The sequence below is a fragment of the Oryctolagus cuniculus genome, chromosome 1 (genome assembly GCF_051225735.1).
Source record: "Oryctolagus cuniculus isolate XC-2025 breed Fujian yellow rabbit chromosome 1, ASM5122573v1, whole genome shotgun sequence".
Lineage (NCBI taxonomy): Eukaryota > Metazoa > Chordata > Mammalia > Lagomorpha > Leporidae > Oryctolagus > Oryctolagus cuniculus.
The window spans coordinates 6,586,192-6,610,386 of NC_142867.1; the positions used below are offsets into that span (position 1 = coordinate 6,586,192).

The following is a 24,195-nucleotide window of genomic DNA, read 5'->3' on the forward strand; positions in this document are numbered from 1 at the left end:
TTTGAGGGGACTCACTGGGCCTACCCACCGCTGGCAACACTGGCATCCCGACCCAGTGCCGTTCAAGGCCCACTCTCCGCCTCTGGGCCAGCTTCCTGTTAAGGGGCCCGGGAAGGCAGCAGCAGATGGCCCAAGGACTTGTGTCCCGGCCACCCATGTTGGAAGCCAGGATGGAGTCGCTGGCTCCTGGCCTCGGCTTGGCCCAGACCTCGCTGTTGTGACAGAGAGAGAAAGCTTCGTCTACTGGTTCCCTCCCAAATGGCCAGAATGCCCAGGTCTCCCCCGTGGCGGCCAGGGGCCCAAGTCCTTGGGCCATCATTTGCTGATTCCCAGGCACGTTCGCAGGGAGCCGGAGTGACCAGCGCTCACTGGCGTGGCGAGTGACGGCGTAGCCCGCGGTGCGGTGCCGCGACTCCAGCTCCATCAGCGCAGTGTTCAGTTCCACTCTCCCGGAAGCTTTGCCTCGATTCCCGGAGTCTCCTCAGCGCCAGGACCCGGGGTGGTGACCAGGATCCAGAGCAGCCCTCACGAAGGGCCGTCCCCCCCGCAGGAGCCACAAGCTCCGGCCCATTCGCTCCTGTGGACCCTGGGCTGGTGCTCCAGGGCCTGCAGCCCTCCCGCCGCCCGGCACTGACTGGCAGGGGGAGGACAAGGAGGCAGGGCGGGAGCTGGCCTCGGTACACAGCCAGGGCCAGGTCTGAGAGGGTGGACGATGGGTCAGGTCTCGAGTTTGGCCCCACTGTCACCCTCCTGGCATTCAAAGGCCAGTGTCTGAGTAGCGACGTCTCCAGGCCCGGTGGTTGGTCATTCACTGCTTGGTGAATGAAGACACGCGTGGGTGGGCCGGGTGCCGGGCAGCTCCATAGACGTCCCGTGGTCCCCTTGCCCGCCTCACAGCTCTGACTCCTTCCAGTGCCTAGGGGAGGGGACTCAGGCTGCAATGGGGAGCCAGCCCTGGGGAGCAGACGCGTTTCCAATGTCCCAGGCGCTCACACCCGTCCTCCCCAGGAGTCCCGAGGGAGGGATCAGGTGCCTTCCTGGTTCTGAAGGTTTGAACGCGTCTGGAGGGCATCTGATGGGCCACGTGGGGCCAGGGGGACAGAAACACTTCTCCACGCTTCTTGGAGCTGGCGGCAGGGGTGGGGTGGGTGAGCCCAGGGAGCAGGGGCCTGGGACCCTCAGCCCCAGGGGTGCTGGGGCAGGCGGCCCACTGCCTTCAGAGCAGCAGGCGGCACACAGCGCCACCTTGTGGCGGCTCATCCGGCCCTCTGTCTGCAGAGTGGGCTTGGCGGTGTAGGACAGGAGTCCCTGGTAAAATGTTTGCGGCTGGCGGGCAGGCCCAGCGCCAGAGCCCAGGAAGCTGGGGGCGGGGGGGGGGGCACTCACTGAGAGGAAAGACACGCCCTGCTCTGTCACTGACAGCCCTTGCCCACGGCACAGTGCGGTCCCCCGGCAGCCTGTCCCCCAGGTCTCTTCTGAGCCTTTCTGAAGTGCTTAGGCATATTTAAACAATTCAATCTATTTTATTTGCCTGCTTTTCTATGTCACGGTTAACAGCCACGTACTGTACTGACCTTGCCCTTCCGAAATACATCCCCGAAGTCCTTCCACTGTCCTCGTCTTCCTGTTTTTTGCTAGCTGCCGGTGTTCCGCTGTATGGCTTTCCCCCGACTGACAGCAACGAATCGTCCGTCACTGGAGCCTACTGCTGGGGACTTACGTTGTTTCTACACCACTCTGGTATTAAAAACATCATGATACACCTTCCTTTTTTAAAAGAGTTATTTATTTATTTACTTGAAAGAGTTACACAGAGAGAGGAGGAGGGGCAGAGAGAGAGAGAGAGAGAGAGAGAGAGGTCTTCCATCCGCTGGTTCACACCCCAATTGGCTGCAACGGCCAGAGCTGCACCGACTGAAGTCAGGAGCTTCTTCCAGGCCTCCCACGTGGGTGCAGGGGCCCAAGAGCTTGGGCCATCTTCTACTGCTCTCTCAGGCCACAGCAGAGAGCTGGATCGGAAGTGGAGCAGCCGGGACCAGAACCAGCACATATATGGGATGCCGGCTCTGCAAACGGCAGATTTTCCTGTTATGCCTGAGCACCAGCCCTGTCGCTTTTTTTTTTTTTTTTTTTTGACAGGCAGAGTGGACAGTGAGAGAGACAGAGAGAAAGGTCTTCCTTTTGCTGTTGGCTCACCCTCCAATGGCCGCCGCGGCCGGCGCACCGCGCTGATCCCATGAGAGACCCAGAGATAGCCAGCCTCCTGGGGTCAGCCTGGCCCAGCCCTGGCCGCCGTGGGCATCTGGGGAGTGAGCCAGCAGATGTCTGTGCATGTGCATCCGTCTCTGTCTCTGCTTTTCAGATAAAACGAAAATGAGTTTTGTTTTTTTTTTTGTTTTTTTTTTTTGACAGGCAGAGTTAGACAGTGAGAGAGAGAGAGACAGAAAGGTCTTCCTTTTTCCGTTGGTTCACCCCCCAAACAGCCACTACGGCTGGTGAGCTGCGCTGATCCAAAGCCAGGAGCCAGGTGCTTCCTCCTGGTCTCCCAGCGGGGGCAGGGCCCAAGCACTTGGGCCATCCTCCACTGCACTCCCGGGCCAGAGCAGAGAGCTAGACTGGAAGAGGGGCAACCAGGACAGAATCTGGCACCCCAACCAGGACTAGAACCCGGGGTGCCGGTGCCACAGGCAGAGGATTAGCCAAGTGAGTTGCGGCGTCGGCTGAAAATGAACTTTTTTTTTTTTTTTTTTTTTTGACAAGCAGAGTGGACAGTGAGAGAGAGAGAGAGAGACAGAGAGAAAGGTCTTCCTTTGCCGTTGGTTCACCCTCCAATGGCCGCCGCGGCCGGCGCACCGCGCTGATCCGCTGGCAGGAGCCAGGTACTTATCCTTGGGCCCTGCACCCCATGGGAGACCAGGATAAGTACCTGGCTCCTGCCAGCGGATCAGCACGGTGCGCCGGCCGCGGCGGCCATTGGAGGGTGAACCAACGGCAAAGGAAGACCTTTCTCTCTGTCTCTCTCTCTCACTGTCCACTCTGCCTGTCAAAAAAAAAAAAAAAAAAAAAAGTGGTTAAGTGGTTAACACCAGCTGATCGAGGGTGCAGACTTGACTGGGGCATCTGGGCGGTGCAGCTGGTGGGCGGCCCTGGAGAGCAGCTCTGGCTGTGTAAGCCGAACGGCCTTCCAGTCTCTTTCGCCGCCTGCCGTACCACGTGATCCTCCATCCTCCGGCCTAACCAGACGCCTGAACCCAGGTGGACTGTGACACTGCACAGTGTAAGCCCTCAGCTGTCTTAGTGAAAGCAGCGACAAGCTGACCGGTGCGGTGTTGATGTACCAGGCGGGGCGCACCCCGTCTCCCCTGGGACAGAAGCTGCCCCCGGCCGAGGGCTCCCCCAACCTCTGCCTCTCCGTGTTCATGGTAACCTTTATACCCAAATGGCAGTCATAAACACTGCACTTTCCCTCTCTCAATTCTGGTGAATCACACCCGACGGGGTGGGGGTGGGGAGTCACAGGAACCCCCATCCGCTGGTGGCGGGCTGTGCCAGTCCCTCCTGGCTGTGTCACAGCGGGATTGAATGGTGCCGCTGCTGGGGGCAGAGGAAGACGCTTCCAGCCCCATCCTGCAAACCTCCACACCTGCTAATTCAGACGCGCCAAGGGATGCGGCAGCACTGTACTCGAACCCATGGCCGCTTGGCTTTGTGTGGGAGCCCACAGGTGAGGCTGGCACCAACCCCTGCACGTGCCTTACCTAAAATGCCACGGTCATCTCCAGGTGGCGTGGTCCCTAATGCTGCTGTATTGGAGCAGGCCCTCTGCCGCCCCTTAGGTACGCGGGCTCCGCAGCTGGCCCTGAGGACCAAGTGGCCAGGGCGCACGGAGACCTGCGCGACAAAGTCAGGACTGCAGACACCGCCCAAGTGGATGCTCTCCTGGACGACAGGGAACTCGGAGGGCGAGGCAGGACAGGCATCCCTGGACCAGGGGCCCACCTCAGGGATGCTGCTGAGAGCTGGGGGTGGGCAGGCGCCCGCTGAAGCCAAGGGCTGCTCCCGCCAGCTCGTGCAGGGGTGCGGCCACCCTGCTCCCTGCCTCTGGGGACCGAGCTCCTGCTGTGGCGTGGGGAGGACTCCTCGCCCAGGAGGATCTTTATGGTCAGGTGACCTTGAAGCCTGACTTTGACTTATCTGAAAGGGAGAGAGGGAGAGAAGGAGAGAGGGAGAGGTAGAGAGAGAGAGAGAGGGAGAGAGAGAGAGAGAGAGGGAGAGAGAGAGAGAGGGAGAGAGGGAGAGAGAGAGAGCGAGCTTCCATCTGCTGACTCACTCCCCCAAATGTCCACAGCAGCCATGGTGGCGTCAGGCCGAAACTGGGAGCCAGAAACTCAATCCAGATCTCCCACTGTGTGTGTGTGTGTGTTTAAGATTTAGTTATTTGATTTGAAAGGCAGAGTACAGAGAGAGAGAGAGAGATCTTCCATCCACTGGTTCATTCCCCAAATGGCCACAATAGCCTGGAGCTTTCTTCCGGGCCTCCCACGCAGGTGCAGGGCCCAGGGACTTGGGCCATCTTCTCCTGCTGTCCCAGCCATAGCAGGGAGCTGGACCGGAAGTGGGATGCCTGTGTCGCAGGCGGCAGTTCAGCCGGCTGGACCACCACAGCAGCCCCCGACCTCCCACATTGGTGGCAGAGACCCAAGCACTCGAACCCTCATCTGCTGCCTGCCAGGGTGTGCGTTAGCAGGGGGCTGGATCAGAACTGGGGCTGGGACTCAGACCGGGAGCTCCAGAGTGGGACGCAGATGCCCCGGTGTCTGGGCCATTGAACCAGACCCCTGGTCCTCCCATGGCCCTTGCTGAAGAAGGTACAATTCCTCCAGCGCTCCTAGCTCGAACTAATCAACATACCAACTTGGCATATCTGGAGGTGGCACACCCTAACTGACGGCCAAAGGCCACTTGTCACTTAGAACATCATTCGAAGGCTGTACGAAATCACCAACTTAAAAACTATCCTGGGGGCCAGCACTGTGGGGCAGCACATTAGGAACCGCTAACTGCAGGGCCGGCTTCCCGAATGGGCCCCCAAGTCGAGTCCCGGCCGCTCCACTTCTGATTCAGCTCCCTGCTAACGGCCTGGGAAAGCAGCAGCAGATGGCCCGAGTGCTTGGGCCCCTGCACCCATGTGGGAGACCAGGAGGAAGCACCTGGCTCCTGGCTTTGGATCAGCACAGCTCACCAGCCGTAGTGGCTGTTTGGGGGGGTGAACCAACGGAAAAAGGAAGACCTTTCTCTGTCTCTCTCTCTCACTTTCTAACTCTGCCTGTCAAAAAAAAAAAAAAAAAAAAAAAGCTCATTTTCGTTTTATCTGAAAAGCAGAGACAGAGACGGATGCACAGACATCTGCTGGCTCACTCCCCAGATGCCCACGGCGGCCAGGGCTGGGCCAGGCTGACCCCAGGAGGCTGGCTATCTCTGGGTCTCTCACGTGGTGGCAGGGACCCCGTTTCCCAAGGTGCACGTTAGCAGGAAGTTGTGGTTGGAAGATCTGAGTTCAGGCAGCCAACTCCTCTTGGGCCGGAACACACAGGTCCCCCGGGCCGGCAGCTCTCTCAACCTTGTCGCTCAGCTTTCGGAGTCTGGCCTGGGGAGGCACCGTGGAGCAGATTTCTGGCCGTGTGGCTGAACCCCATCTCCAGCCCCAGCCTCCTCTGCGAAGGTGCGGTGGGGGTTGGCTGAAAGCGCCTCTCCCTAGGGACCAGCTCCCATCCTGAAGCTACCTCAGGGCCCTCGAGGGCCCTGTCCCTCTGTCAGTACGGACTCGGATGTGGTCCAAAGAAGGGCTTGTTATGAATTGGAAAAAAAAAAAAAAAAGCCACGCGTATCACTCAGGAAATGAGTTGTTTGGGACTCTGGGCCGGGAGCTGGAGACAATGGCCAGACAAGCCGTTCTTCTCGTCCCACATCCTCAAATACCATCAGGAACATCTGTGTCTGAACCCGCGAGCGGTCCTGGCCCCCGCCCCCGCAGCTCAGGAGGTCCCCCAGTAAGGCCAACAATGCGCTGTGAACTCCAGCTCTCGGTACAGCATCCGGTCGGGCGGTGTCTTTTCCTGTAGGCTACAAAGACACGGAAGCCTGGAAAGAGTACACGGCTTCCTCGGTTGCCAGCTGGTGGACAGCGGAGGCCGGGCCAGGTGCGCAGGACTCAAGCCTGGACAGCTCGCCCGCTGCGCCTCGGCCAGCGAGCGGCGTGGCCCGGATTCCACGGCTGCTCTGTCCAAAGAAGGAGCCTTGTCCAAGTGCGGTGGTTTCCGGACACCTGCAGGACTCCTCTGCCACCCCCACAGCCCGCCGGTGCTCAAGCCTGAGACAAAACCGCACAGCATTTGCAGAGAACCCACACACGTCACCCAGGGTGCTCTCGCCCAGCACAACGCGAAGTGTCATTGACTGCTCGGTGCACCGCAGTGTACAGAAGGCCTGTTCCGAGTCCATACGTGTGCGTGAACATCTACGCCCACCCTGGCTGCACCCCCAGAGGTGGATCCCACTGACACAGGGGGCGGGCTGAAGACACTGCAAGACTGAGTGACAGGGGCCAGCACTGTGGCGTAGTGAGCTAAGCCTCTGCCTTCTGTGCCAGCACCACACATGAGCCCCGGTTCAAGTCCCGGCTGCTCCACTTCTGATCCAGCTCCCTCCTAATGTGCCTGGGAAGGCAGTGGAAGATGGCCCAAGTGCTTGGGCCCCTGCACCCACGTCGGAGACCCGGAAGAAGCTTCTGGCTTTGATCAGCCCAGCTCTGGCCACTGGGGCCATTTGGGGAGTGAACCAGTGGGTGGAAGACCTCTCTCTCTGCCCCTCCTTCTCTCAATCTGTAACTCTGCCTCTCAAATAAATAAATCTTAAAAAAAAGAGACTGAGTGACCTTGGTGCAGTTACAGAGCCTGGTGTGCCTTGGTTTCCACAGTTATCAATCAGGTAGCACCTGCTCCCAAAGGTGCTTGTGAGAAACGAGTCAGTCCACGTGGAACAGCTCAGAGCAGGGCCTGGAGTAGCCAAGGTCCAACATCGTAGCCATTAACTTGGCCTTGGAACACTTACAGACACTGATCACACTTTACCATCAAGTTGTATATTTTAAAAAAAAGTTGCTATTTTAAGGACACATCCACAAAATATAACAAAAGTAGACATTAACAATAAAAAGATGATCAAATGTATTAGTTTGGTTTCAAGTGAACCAACCTCATAAAAGTCTTGCATCAAACAGGAAATTAAAATGACTAGAAAGTGATGAAAATGGGGACCGGTGCTGTGGCACAGATGGTTAAGCGTCCGCCTGCAGCACTGGCACCCCGTAATGGCACCGGTTCGAGTCCCGGCTGCTCCACTTCTGACCCAGCTCCCTGCTAATGCACCCGGGAAAGCAGCAGCAGACGGCCCCTGCACCCACATGGGAGACCCACAGGAAGCTCCTGGCTCTGGCCTGGCCCAGCCCCAGCCATGCGGCCATCTGGGGAGTGAACCAGTGGATGGAAGACCTCTCTCCCTTTCCCCTTCTCTTTCTGCCTTTCAAATTAAAAATCCGTTAAAAAAAAAAAGTGATGAAAATGACTGCTTCCAGGGTAGTCACAGCTTCGACTCCCACCAAGATCGGTGTGGTTGTTTGAGTTTTGTCTGTGATTTCCTGGAACACAGGAATGGAGTTTCATTTCCTGCGGTGCCCACCTCGGCACTGGACATTCAGCAGGCGCACACACTGACTGGCTCTTCTCTTCTATCGCATGTATTTACTTCCTGAATAAATTGCTCTCTTCATTTTCAAAAAAGATGATTTAAGCCTTTTTATGTTTTTGCTTTCTTGTCTGTGATTACCTCCATTAGAAAAAAATCCAAAAAAAAAAAAAAAAAGAAAGAAAGAAAGAAAGAAAGAAAGAAAGAAAGAAAGAAAGAAAAAAAAATTACTTTGAGAAACACAGGAAACCGGTGCACTCCTGACACCTGCAGTGCTGGCCGGGGTGTGTGTGTGTGTGTGTGTGTGTGTGTGTGTGTGTGTCGGGAGTGAGATGGACCAAAGCTGGGACTCAACACACAACTCCCACATCATGGCAGGAACGCAAGTTATTCAGCGAGATGCTGGAATCAGAACCAAACCCAGGCACTCTGACCTGTGACGTCTTTACTTTTCTTTTAAAAATCCTACTGAAAATCACAATGGTGGGGGAGAGAGAGAGCTGTCCCAGCGGCTGGTTCACTGCCCAGGTGGGGTTGGGCCTTACAGAAGCAGGAGCAGGAGCCTGGAGCGGCACCCGGGTCTCCTGCGTGAGCGGCAGGGGGTCACGCACCGGGCCCCTCTGCTGCGCTCCCAGGCCACCAGCACGCCGCTGGACAGGACGCAGAGCAGCTGGGCATTTCAGCTGGAGCACTCGGCTTGCTGCGCCACTGCTTTTTTCTGTTTAATTTTATTTATTTATTTATTTGAGAAGCAGAGTTACAGACAGAGAGTCTTCCATCTGCTGGTTCCCTCCCCAAATGGCTGACCCAAAGCCAGCAGCCAGGAGCTTCTTCTGGGTCTCCCACGCGGGTGCAGGGCCGTCCTCCACTGCCGTCCCAGGCCACAGCAGAGCGCAGGGCCTGAAGAGGCACAGCCGGACATGGACAGGCACCCACGCAGGAGTCCAGTGCGGCAGGCGGGGGCCTAGCCCCGACCTGTGATGCCGTAACAGGCTCAACACTTGGTCCGTCTACACCTGCTACATCTGTCGACGCTCTAATTTTTTTGTAATCATCTTTTCTTTAGAACCGGAGCTCTGTTTTTATTGGAGAGACAGCGCTGTCTTCCATCCACTGGCTCACTCCCTAAATGGCCGCAGCAGGGCTGCTCCGGGGCGCCCCTGCGGTCACAGGGGCGCAGCCACTCGGGCCGTTTTCAGGGCTTTCTCAGCCCGCGGCAGAGAGCCGGACGGGAAGAGGGGCAGCCTGGACTCGAACCGGCGCCCGCAGGGGGAGATGGTGCGCAAGGCGGAGGCTCGGCCGTCTACACCACGGCACCGGCCCCTTTACACGCTTCTGTTCCTGCCTCTGGCGAGACCCAGGTCTCCACTGACTGCATCTTCTCCTCAGGGAACTGGAACCCGGCTCCGCGGCGACGCGGCCCGCGCAAACGCCCGCAGGGGCCGAGAGGCAGCTCCGCGCCTGGCCACGGCGCCCGCCGCCGCCGCCGCCCTGCCCCGCCGGCCTCCGGCCTCCGCGGGGCGCCGCCAGGCAGGACCGCGCGCGGCCCCCGGCTCTCGGCGAGGCTGCTCCACTTGGCGGCTTGCGGGGTCGCTTTAAATCTCTCAGAACAGGAAGTCCCGCTGTTGTTTTTTTTAAATCTCTGGCGTCAACGGATCCGGTTTGCCGGCGCGCGCCCGCCGCTCGGTTCCGGGTTTCCATGGGAACCAGGATTGACGTCACCGGGGCTTCCGCGCCGGCCCCGAGGGCGCCGGCGAAGGGATCGGGGCGCAGGGGCGGCTTCGCCCGGCCACGCGCACCGCCCGCTCCCGCCTCCCCGCGCCAGAGGTCTGCTCTGCCCCGGGCTTTTTCGACCACGACTCCTCGCCTAAAGCTCCCCGGGGCCAGGGACAGCGAGCCCGGGCTCGGACAAACGGCAGCCAATCCCGCGACACTACGACGCGAACGAGACCGGCGCCAGCCAATGCGGGGGCTCCGCGCCGCCACGTCACAGAGTTCGCCCCGCCCCACCCCTCCCTCGTCCTCCTCGGACGGCGAGCTCGCTACGCGCAGTAACAAATGAAGTGCGCGCTGCGACACCTCCCGGCCCACCGGACGCCGCCGCCATTTCCTCGCCTGGCCTAACGGTTCGGCCAATCCCGGCGCGCCTCGGGCAGGACTGCGGCTCCACCAATCGGAGGCCGCCGCTCGCGAAGCCCTCGCCGGCCCGGCCCAATCGCGGCCCGGCCCCGCCGCCCCCGGCCCGCCCCCGCGGCGCCCTCTCTCCTCCCTCTTTGTGCGTCTCGCGCCGCCGCCGCCGCCCGCCGCGTGAGAGGACGGGTTCCGCGCGCTCCGCGGCAGCGCAGGCGGGTCCCCTCCCCCCGGAAGGTTCGCGAAGGAGCAGCCGCCGCCGCCGCCGCGGAGCAGCCGCCGCCAGTGCCGGTCCCCGGGGGCGCCATGGCGACCGGAGCGAACGCCACGCCGCTGGGTAAGCTGGGGCCCCCCGGGCTCGCCCCGCTTCCCGGGCCCAAAGGGGGCTTCGAGCCGGGGCCTGCGCCCGGGCCCGGGGCGGGACTGCCGCCGCCGCCGCCCGTGGGCGCCGTGGGGGCCCTGAGCGCGGCCTTCCCGTTCGCGGCGCTGCCGCCGCCGCCGCCGCCGCCGCCCCCCCCGCCTCCCCAGCAGCCGCCGCCGCCGCCTCCGCCGCCGTCCCCGGGCGCGCCGTACCCGCCGCCGCCGCCGCTCTTCCAGCGCGTGTCGCCGCAGCCGCCGCCCCAGCCGCCGCGTCAGGACCAGCAGCCGGGCCCGGCCGGCGGCGGAGGAGGTGAGTCGGGCCGAGCGAGCGCGCGAGAGGCGTCGCGCGGACGGGCCCGGCCGGCGGAGGGGCGCGCGGCGGCGGCGGCGACGGCGGCTGCACGCGGCAGGGGCGCGCGCGCGTGCACGGGGAGGCCCGGGCGGAGGCGCCCTGGGGCGCGCGCGCGGCCCGGCCCCCGGGGCCGCGAGTGCGCAGGCGCGCGGGGGGAGGGGCGCGGGCGGGCGGGGGGTGTGGTGCGCAGGCGCAGTGGGGCGGCCTGGCTCGGCGGCTCCCGGGGGCCTTCCGGCGTGCGTGTGTGGGGGAGCGTGGAGGGCTTGGGGTGAGCGTGGGGCCGAGTGTCGTGGGTGGGAGCTCTGGCTGACGTTCCCCTGATGGTCACTGAGGGGTACGTGGTGGTCGATACGTGTGTGCAGGAGGGTTGAGCCGTGAGGTGTCGCCTGTGGGGTTCGGGTCCTCCGTGTGCACCTGCTCTCGGCCACGCTCAGGAAGAAAAAGGCAGCCCTGTTGAAGTGGTTTTTCCCCTTTAGTGACGTGTGCGAACAGGCTTAGCTGCGTTCCCGGTCCCTTAGACAGGTGCCTGGCGAGGGGGGTGGAGGTGGCAAGAGCCAGCAGTTCCAGTACCGCTTTACGGCCCTGTGTGATCCATTCACATCTCATCTGGGCTTGGAAGGCAGTCTTGGCTGACACGTACTTTTTTTACGATTAACCTTATCTATTGGTAAAGACCGTTACAGAGGGGGAGAGACAGAGCTCTTCTGTCTGCTGGTTCACTCCCCAGTTGACTCCGACAGCCAAGGGTGGGCCGGGCCAGGCCAGAGCCAGGAGCTCCGTTCTGGTCTCTCGTGGATGGCAGAGTGCTCGGGCCATCCTTGGATGCCTTGCCAGGTGCGTTGGCAGCATCTGAATCGGAGGTGGAGCGGCTGGGACTGGAACTGGGATGCAGGCGGCCTGACCCCCCAGGCTGCCACCACAGTGCTGGTGCTGATGTGGGCGTCCTAACACTGTTTGACACTGCGTTAGGGTTTGCTAACTTGTTTACATACTTTTGAGTTTTTCTAGACAAGAATTAAAAATGTTAACCTTCCTGACCCCGGAGCCATGTGTTGTAATCCCTGCCCTCGGAGGTTTGTTTTCTGCTCTTTGCCATTTAAATTTTAGGTCCAGTTCTCAGTCCGCACCTGCTGAGGCGCTGTGCGCTCCTCGAGTATCCTGAGCTGCCTGTGGGTGTTGCTCTGCGGGTTTCTATGTGCGCCTGATGGGCTCTGTCTGCCTTTAGACTTCCCGAGTAAGAAGCGGAAGAGGAGCCGATGGAACCAAGACACGATGGAGCAGAAGACGGTGATTCCAGGAATGCCCACGGTTATCCCCCCTGGACTGACCCGGGAGCAGGAAAGAGCTTACATAGGTAAATCCACGTTCTGCATCCGAGCGATCCTCAGGGCGTTCCGTGCTCCGAGTGCTGTTGTGTCTGCCGGAAGCTGCAGCTGTGGTTCTGAGACGAGATCTGTCAGGTGTGCTCATGCCTTCCGCGTAACCCGTCAGGTTTCGCTCCTGAGTCCTGCCTTGGCGACTCTGGTTTGTTCCTAACAACACCGTTCTCTACGAGTGCCAGGACAGTAGTGGGGCCCACTTAGGAGTGAGAATAGTCCCCCGTCCCGCAGCCCCCTTTCTGCTGCTGTGGGATGCCAGTGGACGAGGGGAGTGTCGTCTGCCGGCCGGCCGGGCCCGCCCCGTGGAGGGGCCTGGAGCTGGCCCGGCTGGGACCCAGGAGCGTTGCGCAGCAGGGCCTTCCACCGGGCGTCACGTTCCTCCTCTCCCCGAAGTGTGACCTTTTACTTCTTATAGGTGCTTTCTGAAAGGGGAAAACCCACCTGAACAAAAAGTGCCTCTGGAAGTGTTTACAGCTCACTCTTGACCATTCGTTGGATGTAGCCTTCCCGTCAGCATCTTTCTGGTCTGGTTTCGGGCTGTCTTAAAATGAGGGCTCCTGTCCTGACGCAGAAGTAACTCGGGACAGGGATGCTGTGTGCGATGCAGAGGTGCTAGGAGCATGGGGAGTGGTCACGGTAGACTCGAAATTAACTTCAGAGTTCCTTTTTTCCCGTAATCTAAGATTTTTAACCTGAGTCTTATCTTTATATTTTTATATACCTGTGCAGTTGTCTCAGATATCCACTCTAAACATTTCCTGCTAACAGACCCACAGCCGCTTTGGTGGAAGTAGGGCAGAGACTGACGGTGCTCTGACCCCCCAAGCATAAAGCTTGAAGCTGACATGATTGTTGAGGGCCTGGGTTTCCTGTTCTTCCTACACTGCTGAGAAGTTTGAGGTGTTGAAGATGTCCTAACAGCCTCTTTAGACTGCTGCTCTCTGCTCCCACCCACCCTCATGAGACCAGTGTGGGACTTCACGGCCCATGAGTGCCCCAGGGGAGTTAGGACCCAGGAGTACGAGCAGACACAGGCGGGAAGAGCCCGCCGCTTTTCCTGTGGATGCTGGACAGCAGACAGGCTGTGACGGCCATGGTCAGAGGGGGGTGGAGTCGGAGCAGAGGCTGTCCCGTCCGCTCCGGGGGCGGTAGTGCCCTTCTGGCCTGGTCAAGGTGCCAGCCGTGTACTCCCTGCAGACCCTTACGTCTGCATTCAGAAGGGCTGTGTGGCCTCTGAAGGTGTCTTTGACCTTGAGTTGTTGACGTCTTTATCAGGAAGTTAGAGCTTGTCTGGTGTAAAGGAGCTGGGAGAGCCATTGTGTTCTGTCTCCCACGCGCACACTGCCTTGTCCAGAGTGTCCCCAGGGTCTTTAGATGCTAACAACGTCTTTAATTTCATGGTTTCCACATGGGGGTGGGGTGCAGTCCTGTGGGATCTATTTAAAATTAGAAGGGTGTCTTCTATCTTGGAGCCAGTTCAACTGTAACCCAGCCCAATACACCTTGACCCTTAGAGATGCCTGCTGAGAAGTCTACGAAGGTAAGAAACAGGTTCTCCTCCGAGAAGAAAGCTGTCTGGCTCTGCACTTGAGCTCTCAGCAAATACAGCTGGGGAACGGCTGTCAAACCTGCATCTCCTCTTCCCGTACAGACTGGTCATGGCCAGAGGGCCACGCGTCCTACACCCACACTCCGCATCTCGTGCACCCCGTCCCCACAGAGACAGCAGGTCCGAAACACTCTTAGCACTTCACGGTTAATGGTTTCTTAAAATACGTGTGGTTTGTTCATTGATGTCGGGTGACAGTGAGAGGTTCTGGAGACCTTCCAATACAGGTTTGGTTGTACAGAAGGTGCACTGATATGTATAAAATGTGAATTGGTTATTAAATGTTTTACTTGCTGAAGGAAGTTTAAACCTGGTATTAATGAAAATGACCTTTGCTCAACTGGTATTTTTCTTTGTCCCACATTAATTGGGTCTCATTTGGGGCTCTGTCTGATAGTTAATATTTAATGAAGAAAAGCTCTCAAGTCTTGCCCTCGAGTAATTTGGTGGGAACTGGTTCTAACGATGATGTCATGCCTGGTCTGGGTTCTGGGTGCCAGCTGTCACTGTGAGCGGCCGGGAGGGGGAGGGAGAGGGAGCCTCCCGTGCCTGCCTGGACGCTAGCTTAGCCGAGTCTTATGCTAACCCCTCTTCCAACGAACAGTTTGCTTCCTTAAGTGGTAACCATTTGAAGTGAAAAATACCTAGACATGTAAGTGGACTCCTGCCGGTAGCTGGTGGGGTGTTTGCCTCAATGTGTTCACTGATCAGTCATCCCTTTCAAAGTCTCCAGTTCTTCATGCTTGTTGTTGAGATTTGAGATGTTTTTTGGTAACATTGTCTTTTTTCCATCCTTTTTTTTCTTTCCTAACCTGGTTTCTTCCAGTGCAACTGCAGATAGAAGACCTGACTCGTAAACTGCGCACAGGAGACCTGGGCATCCCCCCTAACCCTGAGGACAGGTTGGGAAACAGTTTTAACCAGCTGACAGTAACGCTTTTACCTTTTTCTCAATACGTTTTACTGGTGGCAACATGTTGTGTCAGTTCAATGATGGTAGTGAGACGACTGCTCCTCTGACCATGCTGGGGACTAGAGTTAACTAGGAATGCATATGTATGTATGTGGTCAGCCTGCAGTTAGAAAATGGGCACGAAACTTGGGAATAAAGTTACGGGGACATGGACAACTGGTTTCCAAGTGGTAAGCATGTAGGTTTTAACCTGAGGGACAGTGAGGTGGCCGGCTAACCTGCCTCTCAGTGCGCTCTGACCGGGCGCAGGGCCAGTTCTCCTCACAGGAGCACCCTTCTCGCAGGGTTCAGAGTATTTTTGGGCATCGCTGAGTTCGAGCAGGCCGGAGACTGGTCAGCTCGTCGCAGCTTCCTGCGCATGGTCTTCAGATGGTTTTAAAATCAGAAAAGATTTCTAACCAACTTCCTTCACTGCCAGATAATTTTCAGCCTTGGCCATTGCCTGGGGGTGCTGGGAAGGGCCAGCACATTCTCACCTGTGTGGGGGAAGGCAAGCAACCAACCTTAAATATTTTTTGAATTTAAGGGAGTGTGGGCCTGGGACAGCTGTGGTCATGTCATTTCAGTGTGCCAAATCATCTCGGAAAAGTCAAACATTGATGTGAGGAAGGTGAACTTTTTTGAGCGAATTTTATTGGCTGGTCTTTGAACAGCTAAGATCGGGTCGCTTACAGAAGGCGCCGCGCCTCTTCGTGCGTGCTGCATCAAGTTGCGCTTTTGTCTTGTTACTGGTGGACGCTCCAGCCAGGAAGATGGCGCAGAGCCCTGCGCAGTGGCGCACGTGCGCATCTTCGGCCACCCTTTGCGGGACACAGGTTCACGTCCTCTTTCCTCCATCGTGACGCAAGTGTACTCAATGACACTCGTTCTGTTTTTACCCGTAGATTTTGGCTGGAGGACTGTTTTATATTTATTTTTTACTTCAAAAGTTTTCAAAACAGATTTGCATTGTAAGTCACAGACCACAACTGTTGAGTGCCTGTTTGTGGCCTTTTTCCCTGTAATGATGTCGTAGCGGTTACCAGGCAATCCCTTAAAAGGTTGCATTTAAGAAACCTGCTTTCTGGAGACTGGGGTTAGAGCTCAGTCAGCTGCTGCTGCCTGTTCCGGTGGCGAAGCCGGCAGCAGACCAGGTCGGCAGCCTTTGCTTTTCACCTCCGCAGTTTGGGGAGAGGCCGAACGCTGCGCGGCCTTTAGTTTGGTATTGGTGACACTGGTTTTGGCCATGAGCCCGAAATGCTTAACTCGAGGCAGCTCTGGGGTGGGGCTTAGCGATGTGAGCATGGCAGTGACAAAGCCAGAGTAGGGCTGGGCTTGGAGGAGGCCCTAATGACCGAACGGTTCTGCCTTTGAGCCAAGGTTGGAGGGAAATGCATGAGTTGGTTATATGAATAAGATTACTTCTTAAGGTGTATCTCCTAAAAAAGCCACTTTATATGCTATTTTGATGTTGCTTAACTTGTGTAGTTACAAATGCTTTAAAATCTCTTGTAGACGTAAGTGTGTAAGGTGCTAGCGTGACGAGAGCTGGGGCACACGTGCTTTTGTTCACTGCTCCTGGATTGCGCTGACAGTTTATGTACATGCTAGAAACGGAGGTGTCACTTAGCCGTCAGTAGCCATGAACAAACCTGACCTTTGATTCCATCGTGTGTGTGACGTGGTATGACATGGTTCCCTTTAGGCTGAAGACAGTGGGAGCAGCCGAGCTCAGTCCTTGCTCTCCAACTAGGAAGGTTCTCTCAACTGAACCAAGGTGTAGGAGTCGGGACTCCTTTCAGGATGGTTTTTCATAACCTGATCCACACGGTCTCTTCCCTTCTTGCAGCTGTTACTAAATTTTCATACAGAATATCAAGCTGTGGTCCTTTTTGTAATCTTAACTCAGAATTCTAGGAGTGTAACTTCTCTTTTTTTATTACCGCAAAATCCAGCTGTGGTAAACTGACCGTTTTATCATCATTACTATTATTACTATTTTTTTACTTGTAGCAACAGCATTTTACTCCTTAAAACAATGAGAGAGAGAATCTGCTTTCTGGACTTGTAAACTCTGGCGGAGAATCCTGGGTTTTCCCTTGCTGTTTGCAGGTTCAGACCCTAGACAAGCATTTGACCAAATCTGCTTTGCAGCCTCTCTCAGAAGCTGCCTTAGCGCTTTTAACGTTTTTCTCTACCCAGACTCCCCAACCTCCAACAGCCAGAAAACAGGTTGTCTCCTGGGCCTTGGACACAGCCTGCCAGGCCATTGAAGGAAAAGCAAAGACGAAGCCTTGAACCATCTCTCTCCATTGTGGGGCCGAGTGGCCGCAGTGGCCTTGAGCCCCAGCCGCACTGGGTCCAGGAGCTCATGCTCACTGCGCTAGGGGTGCAGGTGCTCCTCCAGAGGGCACGAGCTGTCACCTCACCTGGGGGGCCTGTGGTTCATCAAGTTGTGATACTGTATTTTTTTAATGAAAATCCATATTTGGCAAGAAAACTTCAGAGGATGATTCTGCCCTTGGCGTTTATAGTCCAGAGATTCCCCCAAGGACAGACTTTTTTCTCTCCCCCTCGTCACTTTCAGAAGCAAAACCATTTTTTTCCTTTCTCACACACACCCCAGTCCCCTTAATGCTCAGCCAGCCTCCATCTCCCCATTCCACACGATCTGGAATAGCACACGTTACGGTCGGTTCCTCCGAAGAGTGTTAGGGTCTGAGAGGCAGAGGGGCTGGGGAAGACTTGCTGTAGTCCACGTGGGAGGGGCGGGGAGGGGCAGTGAGGGCCGTCTGTTTCCCGCAGGTCGCCTTCCCCTGAGCCCATCTACAACAGCGAGGGGAAGCGGCTCAACACCCGCGAGTTCCGCACCCGCAAGAAGCTCGAGGAGGAGCGGCACAACCTCATCACGGAGATGGTCGCCCTGAACCCCGACTTCAAGCCCCCCGCGGATTACAAGTGAGCAGGGCGACGGGCGCGGGCCTGGGGGGCAGGGGTGACGGTAGGAGAGCAGCCAAGTGCCGTCCCCCAGAAGCACGCAGGGTTGGTGGTGCCTTCTCTTGCTTAGACCTCCAGCGACACGGGTGAGCGACAAAGTCATGATTCCCCAGGACGAGTACCCAGAGATCAACTTCGTGGGGCTGCTGATCGGGCCCAGGTGAGAACCCCGGCTTCTGGGCTGCAGAGTGCTCGGGCCCTGTGAGGTGGTGCTCGCGCCTGACGGGTGCCGTGGGCCCCTTCTGGGTCCGGTAGGGCGTTCGCTCTGGGTGGCTTATGCCTTCTGCAGCCTCCCCATGTCTGCCGCAGAGAATTCGGGTCCCTAGGTTCGCTGGGGCCGACTGACTTAGAGGCCGTGAAGCTCTCGGGTGGGGGTAGGAGTGGGGGGGGCCTCAGCTGCACCTGCAGTTGCCCCACCGCCGCAGAGTGCAGTCTGTCCTCTCGCGAATGCGGACTTGTGTCCGGTGCAAACCCGTCCCTCCTGCCCCCGACAGAGGGAACACCCTGAAAAACATCGAGAAGGAGTGCAACGCCAAGATCATGATCCGGGGCAAAGGGTCCGTGAAGGAAGGGAAGGTCGGGCGCAAGGACGGCCAGATGCTGCCCGGGGAGGACGAGCCGCTGCACGCCCTGGTCACGGCCAACACCATGGAGAACGTCAAAAAGGCCGTGGAGCAGGTGAGCGGGGCCCTGCGGCGGGGACTGCTGCGGGTGCCTGGCTCGGGCCGGCCCGGGCACTGAGGTCGCTCCCCGCTCTCCGTTAGATCAGGAACATCCTGAAGCAGGGCATCGAGACTCCAGAGGACCAGAACGACCTGCGGAAAATGCAGCTGCGGGAGCTGGCGCGCCTGAACGGGACCCTCCGGGAAGACGACAACAGGTGTGCTGCGCGGCGGGGGCCTCGGAACCCATGGGAGCAGTGCGCAGCCCTGGGACTGACACCCCCTCCCCCACAGGATCTTAAGACCCTGGCAGAGCTCAGAAACGCGTAGCATCACCAACACCACCGTGTGCACCAAGTGCGGCGGGGCCGGCCACATCGCTTCCGACTGCAAATTCCAGAGGTGAGGGAGCCCACGCGGCGCCCGGCGGTCTCACGTAGTCTCTCCTGTCCGCTGCCCAACAGCACATGGGTGCTCCTAGTGCTGTGGCTCCGGGAGAAGCCTTGTGCTGACTCTGGGGAGGTGATGTAGACCCCAGGAGGTCTGGAACGCCCCTGTAGGATGCTGCTGTTCTTACTGTTCTTGGGAGTCCCGGGGCATTGGAGGCTTCCAGTTTGGGTGGAGGAATGTGTCCCTGGGGCCTGGTGTTCATTGACTCAAGAAGCCTAAGCTGCCTACACATTTGACCAATTGCAAATTAGCACTCGATGTCCACCTTTTCCCGCGCTGGCTGGCAGCCAAGCTGCGGCTTTGCTAAGGCATTGTTTCCTGAGCGTTGGCCGTCCCCCTCGGCCTGGGAATGTAGGATCGGGTGGGACTTGAGTCGGCAGGCCTGCTTTGGTAGCTGTTGGCACAGCAGCAGGCCCAGTGAGGGCTGGGAGAGAAGTTCTGATGCGCGCGTCCTGCAGAACACTGTCTGTGTAGATTACTCGGGGTGAAAGCTTCCTCCTTGAGTGTTTTTTGCCCTTCGTATCCTCCCCCCCTCAGGCCTGGTGACCCTCAGTCTGCTCAGGATAAAGCACGGATGGATAAAGAGTATCTGTCCCTCATGGCTGAACTGGGTGAAGCACCTGTCCCAGCGTCTGTGGGCTCCACCTCAGGGCCTGCTGCCACCCCGCTGGCCAGCGCGCCTCGGCCTGCCGCTCCTGCCAACAACCCTCCTCCACCGGTGAGCCGGGGCTGCTTCTCTGGCCTGGCCTCCCCGTTCTCTTCCAGAGACTGGGAACCACGGCCAAACATGTTGGGTACAGCAGATTGGTGGGCGTGGCTGGCAACACTGTTCTTCCCCGGGCCTCTCACTTGGGAGGACCCTGGCCTTGTGTTCTGGCGATGGCACGGCTGGAAGAGCAGTGTTGCCACCAGGGGGAGCCGGCGGGGATGCTGACCGGAAATGCTCTCATGTAGTCTCTCATGTCCACTACCCAGAGCCGCCCACCCTGGATGAATTCTGGCCCTTCAGAGAGTCGACCCTACCATGGCATGCACGGAGGGGGCCCTGGTGGGCCTGGAGGCGGCCCCCACAGCTTCCCACACCCGTTGCCCAGCCTGACAGGTGGACATGGCGGACATCCCATGCAGCACAACCCTAATGGACCCCCACCCCCTTGGATGCAGCCGCCGCCGCCACCGATGAACCAGGGCCCCCACCCACCTGGGCACCATGGCCCTCCTCCAATGGGTAAGTAAGTGTCAGACCAGAAACCCTGGGGTCTGGGGCAAGCAGGGTTTAGGGGGTAGCAGCTTGAGGTGCTAAGCAGTGAGCACCCAGGGCTTGCCTGATTGGCCCAGGCTCCGGGGGAGGGGGGCAGGACTCCCTTCTAGCTCAGGAAGTGAGTTCACGCATCAGCCCAGACCTGCCTCTGCCCTTGGGAGGCCAGCGTGTGAGCCGTGGGACTGCAGGAGCTGCTGGGGGTGGCCGTCCCTGGCCTGTTCAGATGTCCTGCTAAGTCCCTGCTCTCTGCTTCCATCAAGATCAGTACCTGGGAAGTACGCCTGTGGGCTCTGGGGTCTATCGCCTGCATCAAGGAAAAGGTAATGGCGTCTGCTTGCTTCGAGTCCACATGGGCTCGGTCCCCTCTCCCTCTCCCCTCCTGGGACCTCCCCCTCACCGTCGCCTGTAACCCGACTGCAGGTATGATGCCGCCGCCGCCTATGGGCATGATGCCGCCGCCGCCGCCGCCTCCCAGTGGGCAGCCCCCGCCCCCGCCCTCTGGTCCTCTTCCCCCATGGCAACAGCAGCAGCAGCAGCCTCCGCCGCCCCCTCCGCCCAGCAGCAGTATGGCTTCCAGTACCCCTTTGCCATGGCAGCAAAGTGAGTGGCATATTTTGGGCTCGTGGGGGTGGGTGGGATGGGGGGTGGGGCTGAGAGGACCGGCGGCACCTCACAGCTCAGGAGTGCGCGCGCTCGCCCGCCCGCCCGGGAGGAGGAGACTCCCTGCGGTGTGAGCTGGAAGGGGCCTCCTGGCCCGGTGGGGGGGTGAGGGCGACGTGGGGGAGCAGAGCTGATGTTCGGTGTGGTTGTGTCTGGGCAGAGATCTGTGGGGGCCAGGAGGGGAGCCTGCTGCTGTAGGGAGGGTGCCGGCAACCCAGGCTCTCGCGGGCAGAGCCGCCGGCTGGCCCGAGCCTTCCACGCATGCTCTGGAGAGGGCCGGGACTGGGCCAGAGAGACTGCAGGGGGGCTGGGCGAGGGCAGAGAGCAGTTGCGGCCTTGAGGTTGAATGTGCCGTTCGGTGGTGGCGGCGGCTGGGCGGAGGGGCGTAAGAGCCGGTTCTTGTGTCTGGTGCTTTTCCCTCAGCCCCTCCGGGGGCATTGGTGACAAAGGGCTTACTCTGTTAAGCCCAGAGACCTCGAGGCTGACCCCAGGGTAGTCCTGCCCACCCCTCCACTCCCCACCACCAGGACAGCCCCGCCCGCCCGCCCCCCACCACCGTGCCGCATGCCAAGCAAGGAGCAGGCGCCCTCACCCCGTCCCAAGGCAGCAGCCGCAGAGCGCGGTGTGCCCCCCGCGCGTGTGACCTTGGGCTTCTTTACCACCCCAGATACGACGACTACCACCACGAGCGCTGGCACAGGGTCCATCCCGCCATGGCAACAGCAGCAGGCGGCTGCCGCAGCTTCTCCAGGAGCCCCTCAGATGCAAGGCAACCCCACTATGGTGCCCCTGCCCCCCGGGGTCCAGCCGCCTCTGCCGCCCGGGGCCCCTCCCCCTCCGCCGCCTCCGCCGCCTGGTTCCGCCGGCATGATGTATGCCCCGCCCCCCCCGCCCCCGCCTCCCATGGACCCTTCTAACTTTGTCACCATGATGGGCATGGGGGTGGCGGGCATGCCGCCCTTCGGGATGCCTCCAGCTCCCCCGCCGCCTCCACCACAGAACTAGACTCGTTTTTTAAGAAAATATATATTATAGAGAGAGAGAATTGGTCTCGTTTAAACACACGCCGAACCTCACCATATGGAGCCAGACATTGGGACGCACGCATGTGATTGTGTGCACGCATGTGTGTGTGTGCACGCACCGGGCTGGGCCAAGCGACCGAGGACTCGCTTGGGAACGGGCAGGTGGTAGTAGGGGCGCCAGCGTGGGCTCTCCTGGCGCCTGTAGCATCGAGTGTCTTTGTCTTTTCTCTCCTCACCCAACTCCCTTTGCCTCTCCCCAAACCGGGCCGCCAGGATCCCTCCCCGCGGCGGCGATGGCCCGAGCCATGAGAGTGAGGACTTTCCGCGCCCATTGGTGACCCTTCCAGGCAGACAGCCTCAGCAGCGCCCCTGGTGGACAGGATGGTTCGGCAAAGCAGCCTGAGTTATTTTTGTGGACGGAATCAGAACACGCTGGCTCCATATCGTGAAATTTTTATTAATTTTTTTCTTTTTTCTTTGTTATTTCCTTACCTCTTCCTTTCTCCAGACTCCGTCCAAGGAGACGCTCTCCCTGGTCTTCTGCTGCAATTAGATTCCTTTTCTTTCTTCTCCATCCCTCTTCCCTTGCCAAGGAAGGGGGAGCAAGTGGCTGTAGGCACGGACTGTGGCCGTTGGTGTTGGGCTGGGGGTAGTGGGAGGTTTGGGTTCGAAGTTGTTCCAGGTGCCGTAGGCGGCCCCAAGCGTGGTTTTGAACAAGCTGGCCTTGCTGAGGGCTGCAGAGCTGCCAAGGGCAGGGCCTTCTCTCGGGCCTGGTCCTTGCATCCAGCCTGGAGTCGGTGCCGGGCCCTGTGGCCACGGGAGCTGCCTCCAGCGCCACTTGCTCCTGTCCTTCCGGAAGCTTCTTCTACATTTTATTTTACTCCCAACGTCTGACTGTTGCAGTGTCTGGGGCTTTGGACCCTGTGTTCTTCGTTCTGCCTCCTCCCCTGCCCCACCTCCCCCTCATGGAGTGATTATGTTGACAATAATGTATAACGCGCGTTCTCTTCACTGGTTTATCTACAGAAATTTCTTGGGCTTTTTTTCGGTGTTTGATTCGACACTGCGCTAACGTGGGGATGTTCCATTGAATAAAAGAGCAGTGTGGTTTTCTGGGTCTGTTGCTTTTTTTCTTAAACCTTCTCCACCGGCAGCGGCCCCGGACTGACGTGTGTTCAGCACCTGGCCCCAGTCTCGCTCCCTGGGGAGGCCTGGGACGGCTGCTCAGGGCCCTGCGCTGGAAGTGGCTGCGTGGGTGGCTGGCTGGCTGGCTGCCCCCGTGGGAAGAACCAAGCTCGCCCTTTATTGCCGCCGTCTGAGGTGTGGACCCCACGTTTGCTGAGCTCCAGTTGCGATTTGTGCCTGCGGGCCGCCACCTGCCTGGGGCCTCAGCCCGAGGAGCCAGCACCAGTAAAGGTCAAGCCAACTAATCCTGCCCGCCAGGCACAGAGCAGCTAAAATTAAAACCGCCAAGTGGCTTTTTCCCTCTGCTGGTGACTTGCAGCCTGTCAGCACCGCAGGCTCCGGGGAGCGGCAGGGCCAGCGCCCGGCCACCAGGCGCTGCAGAGGGTCGGGTGGGGCAGGCGGCCCCTGTGTCCACGAGGCAGTGGTGCCCCCACGCCGCTCCTCTGTGTGGCTTGGCCGTGCTGTTGCTGGGGAAGCCATCTTGCAGCCGTCCTGCTGGCCCCTGGGGACAACAGCTCTGGCTTGGCTGCCTCCCGGCCGAGAGCTGGGGCCCAGTCCAGGAGGAACCCTCAGAGTTTGGTAGGTTTCCCTGACCAAGCCCTGAACGGGCTCAGAACTTCCCCCTTTGTCCTTAGCTGATGGCGTGGGGGCGGGGCCCTGCCCTCTGCGACCTTGGCTTCACCTCGCTGCTCCCCCACGAGCGTGGTTTCCCTGGTGGGCTCGTTGGGCGGTTAATTAGCTCTTTGAAGCTCTAGCAGCAGCAAAGTGGCGCTATGTGGGTTTTAGAAATAAAATCAATAAATGACTTAACCACAGCCCAGCCATCTCCTCCGTCTCTCCCCTGGGGCAGCCCCGTTCCTGTGCCCGCTCCCTCTGCTCCCTGCTGTCAGCCTTTGTTAAGGTTTTGGAGAGAGGCTGCAAAAAGGCATCAGGCTGCAGGCCGCCTGCAGCCCTGGAGCGGAGGTGATGGCAGGAGGCTTGACCCGCGGACCCTGCACCTGCCCACCGGTCCCGGGGGCGGGGGCGGGGGCGGGGGCGGGGGCGGCGCGCCCCTCCGATTGTGCTGCTGCAGCAGTGCCCCCCCAGCACTTGGCCAGCTGGGAAAGGTCAGCCCGGAGGCTCTGTTACTGAGCCCGGGCCATGTGCTCTGCAGAAACCCAAGACTGCGCCGGGCTTCTGGCCGCCAGCGCAGACGTAAACAAACAACCCTGAGGGGTTCGGGTTGGAAAAGTGCGCTTTCAGGGCTTGTGCAGATCACACGCTGGGACAGGGGTCGGGACGCCAGGTAGTGGAGTTAGGCCTCTGAGCCTCAGCAGGGCTGAGGCACGCAGACGGGGAGCAGCCCCTGCGGTGGTGTCACTCCTGGGAAGCAGGCCTGGAGGTGGAGCTGCTGGCACTGGGACGACGAAGAACCCACTAGGGAGGGCAGT

General features: G+C 59.3%; 1 protein-coding gene across 19 annotated transcripts; it reads left to right on the forward strand.

Moving 5' to 3' along the window:
* Window positions 1-9,937: 9,937 nt before the first annotated feature.
* On the forward strand, window positions 9,938-22,691 carry SF1 (splicing factor 1). Of its 19 annotated transcripts, none has more exons than XM_051831376.3 (14): window positions 10,034-10,210; window positions 11,811-11,939; window positions 14,400-14,475; window positions 17,331-17,483; window positions 17,593-17,682; window positions 18,017-18,200; window positions 18,287-18,402; window positions 18,479-18,586; window positions 19,172-19,352; window positions 19,589-19,862; window positions 20,156-20,215; window positions 20,316-20,495; window positions 21,223-21,427; window positions 21,793-22,691. In XM_051831376.3, the coding sequence occupies exons 1-14, from the start codon at window positions 10,180-10,182 to the stop codon at window positions 21,887-21,889; spliced, it is 1,884 nt and encodes a 627-aa protein (XP_051687336.1). In that variant the 5' UTR covers window positions 10,034-10,179; the 3' UTR covers window positions 21,890-22,691. The 19 variants fall into 19 exon arrangements, with proteins under 19 accessions (XP_051687322.1, XP_089188470.1, XP_051687330.1 ...); NM_001171327.1 differs by having other exon boundaries at window positions 10,180-10,210; window positions 21,854-21,983; XM_051831362.3 differs by having other exon boundaries at window positions 9,938-10,543; window positions 21,223-22,691.
* Window positions 22,692-24,195: the final 1,504 nt, after the last annotated feature.

Excerpts from the sequence above, each read along its gene's own strand:
- SF1 (XM_051831362.3), top strand. The coding sequence starts at position 10,180 with ATGGCGACCGGAGCGAACGCCACGCCGCTGGGTAAGCTGGGGCCCCCC. Across the intron at positions 19,353-19,588 it reads CCAACAACCCTCCTCCACCG|TCTCTCATGTCCACTACCCA; the intron begins GTGAGCCGGGGC and ends GCTCTCATGTAG. Across the intron at positions 19,863-20,155 it reads CCATGGCCCTCCTCCAATGG|ATCAGTACCTGGGAAGTACG; the intron begins GTAAGTAAGTGT and ends GCTTCCATCAAG.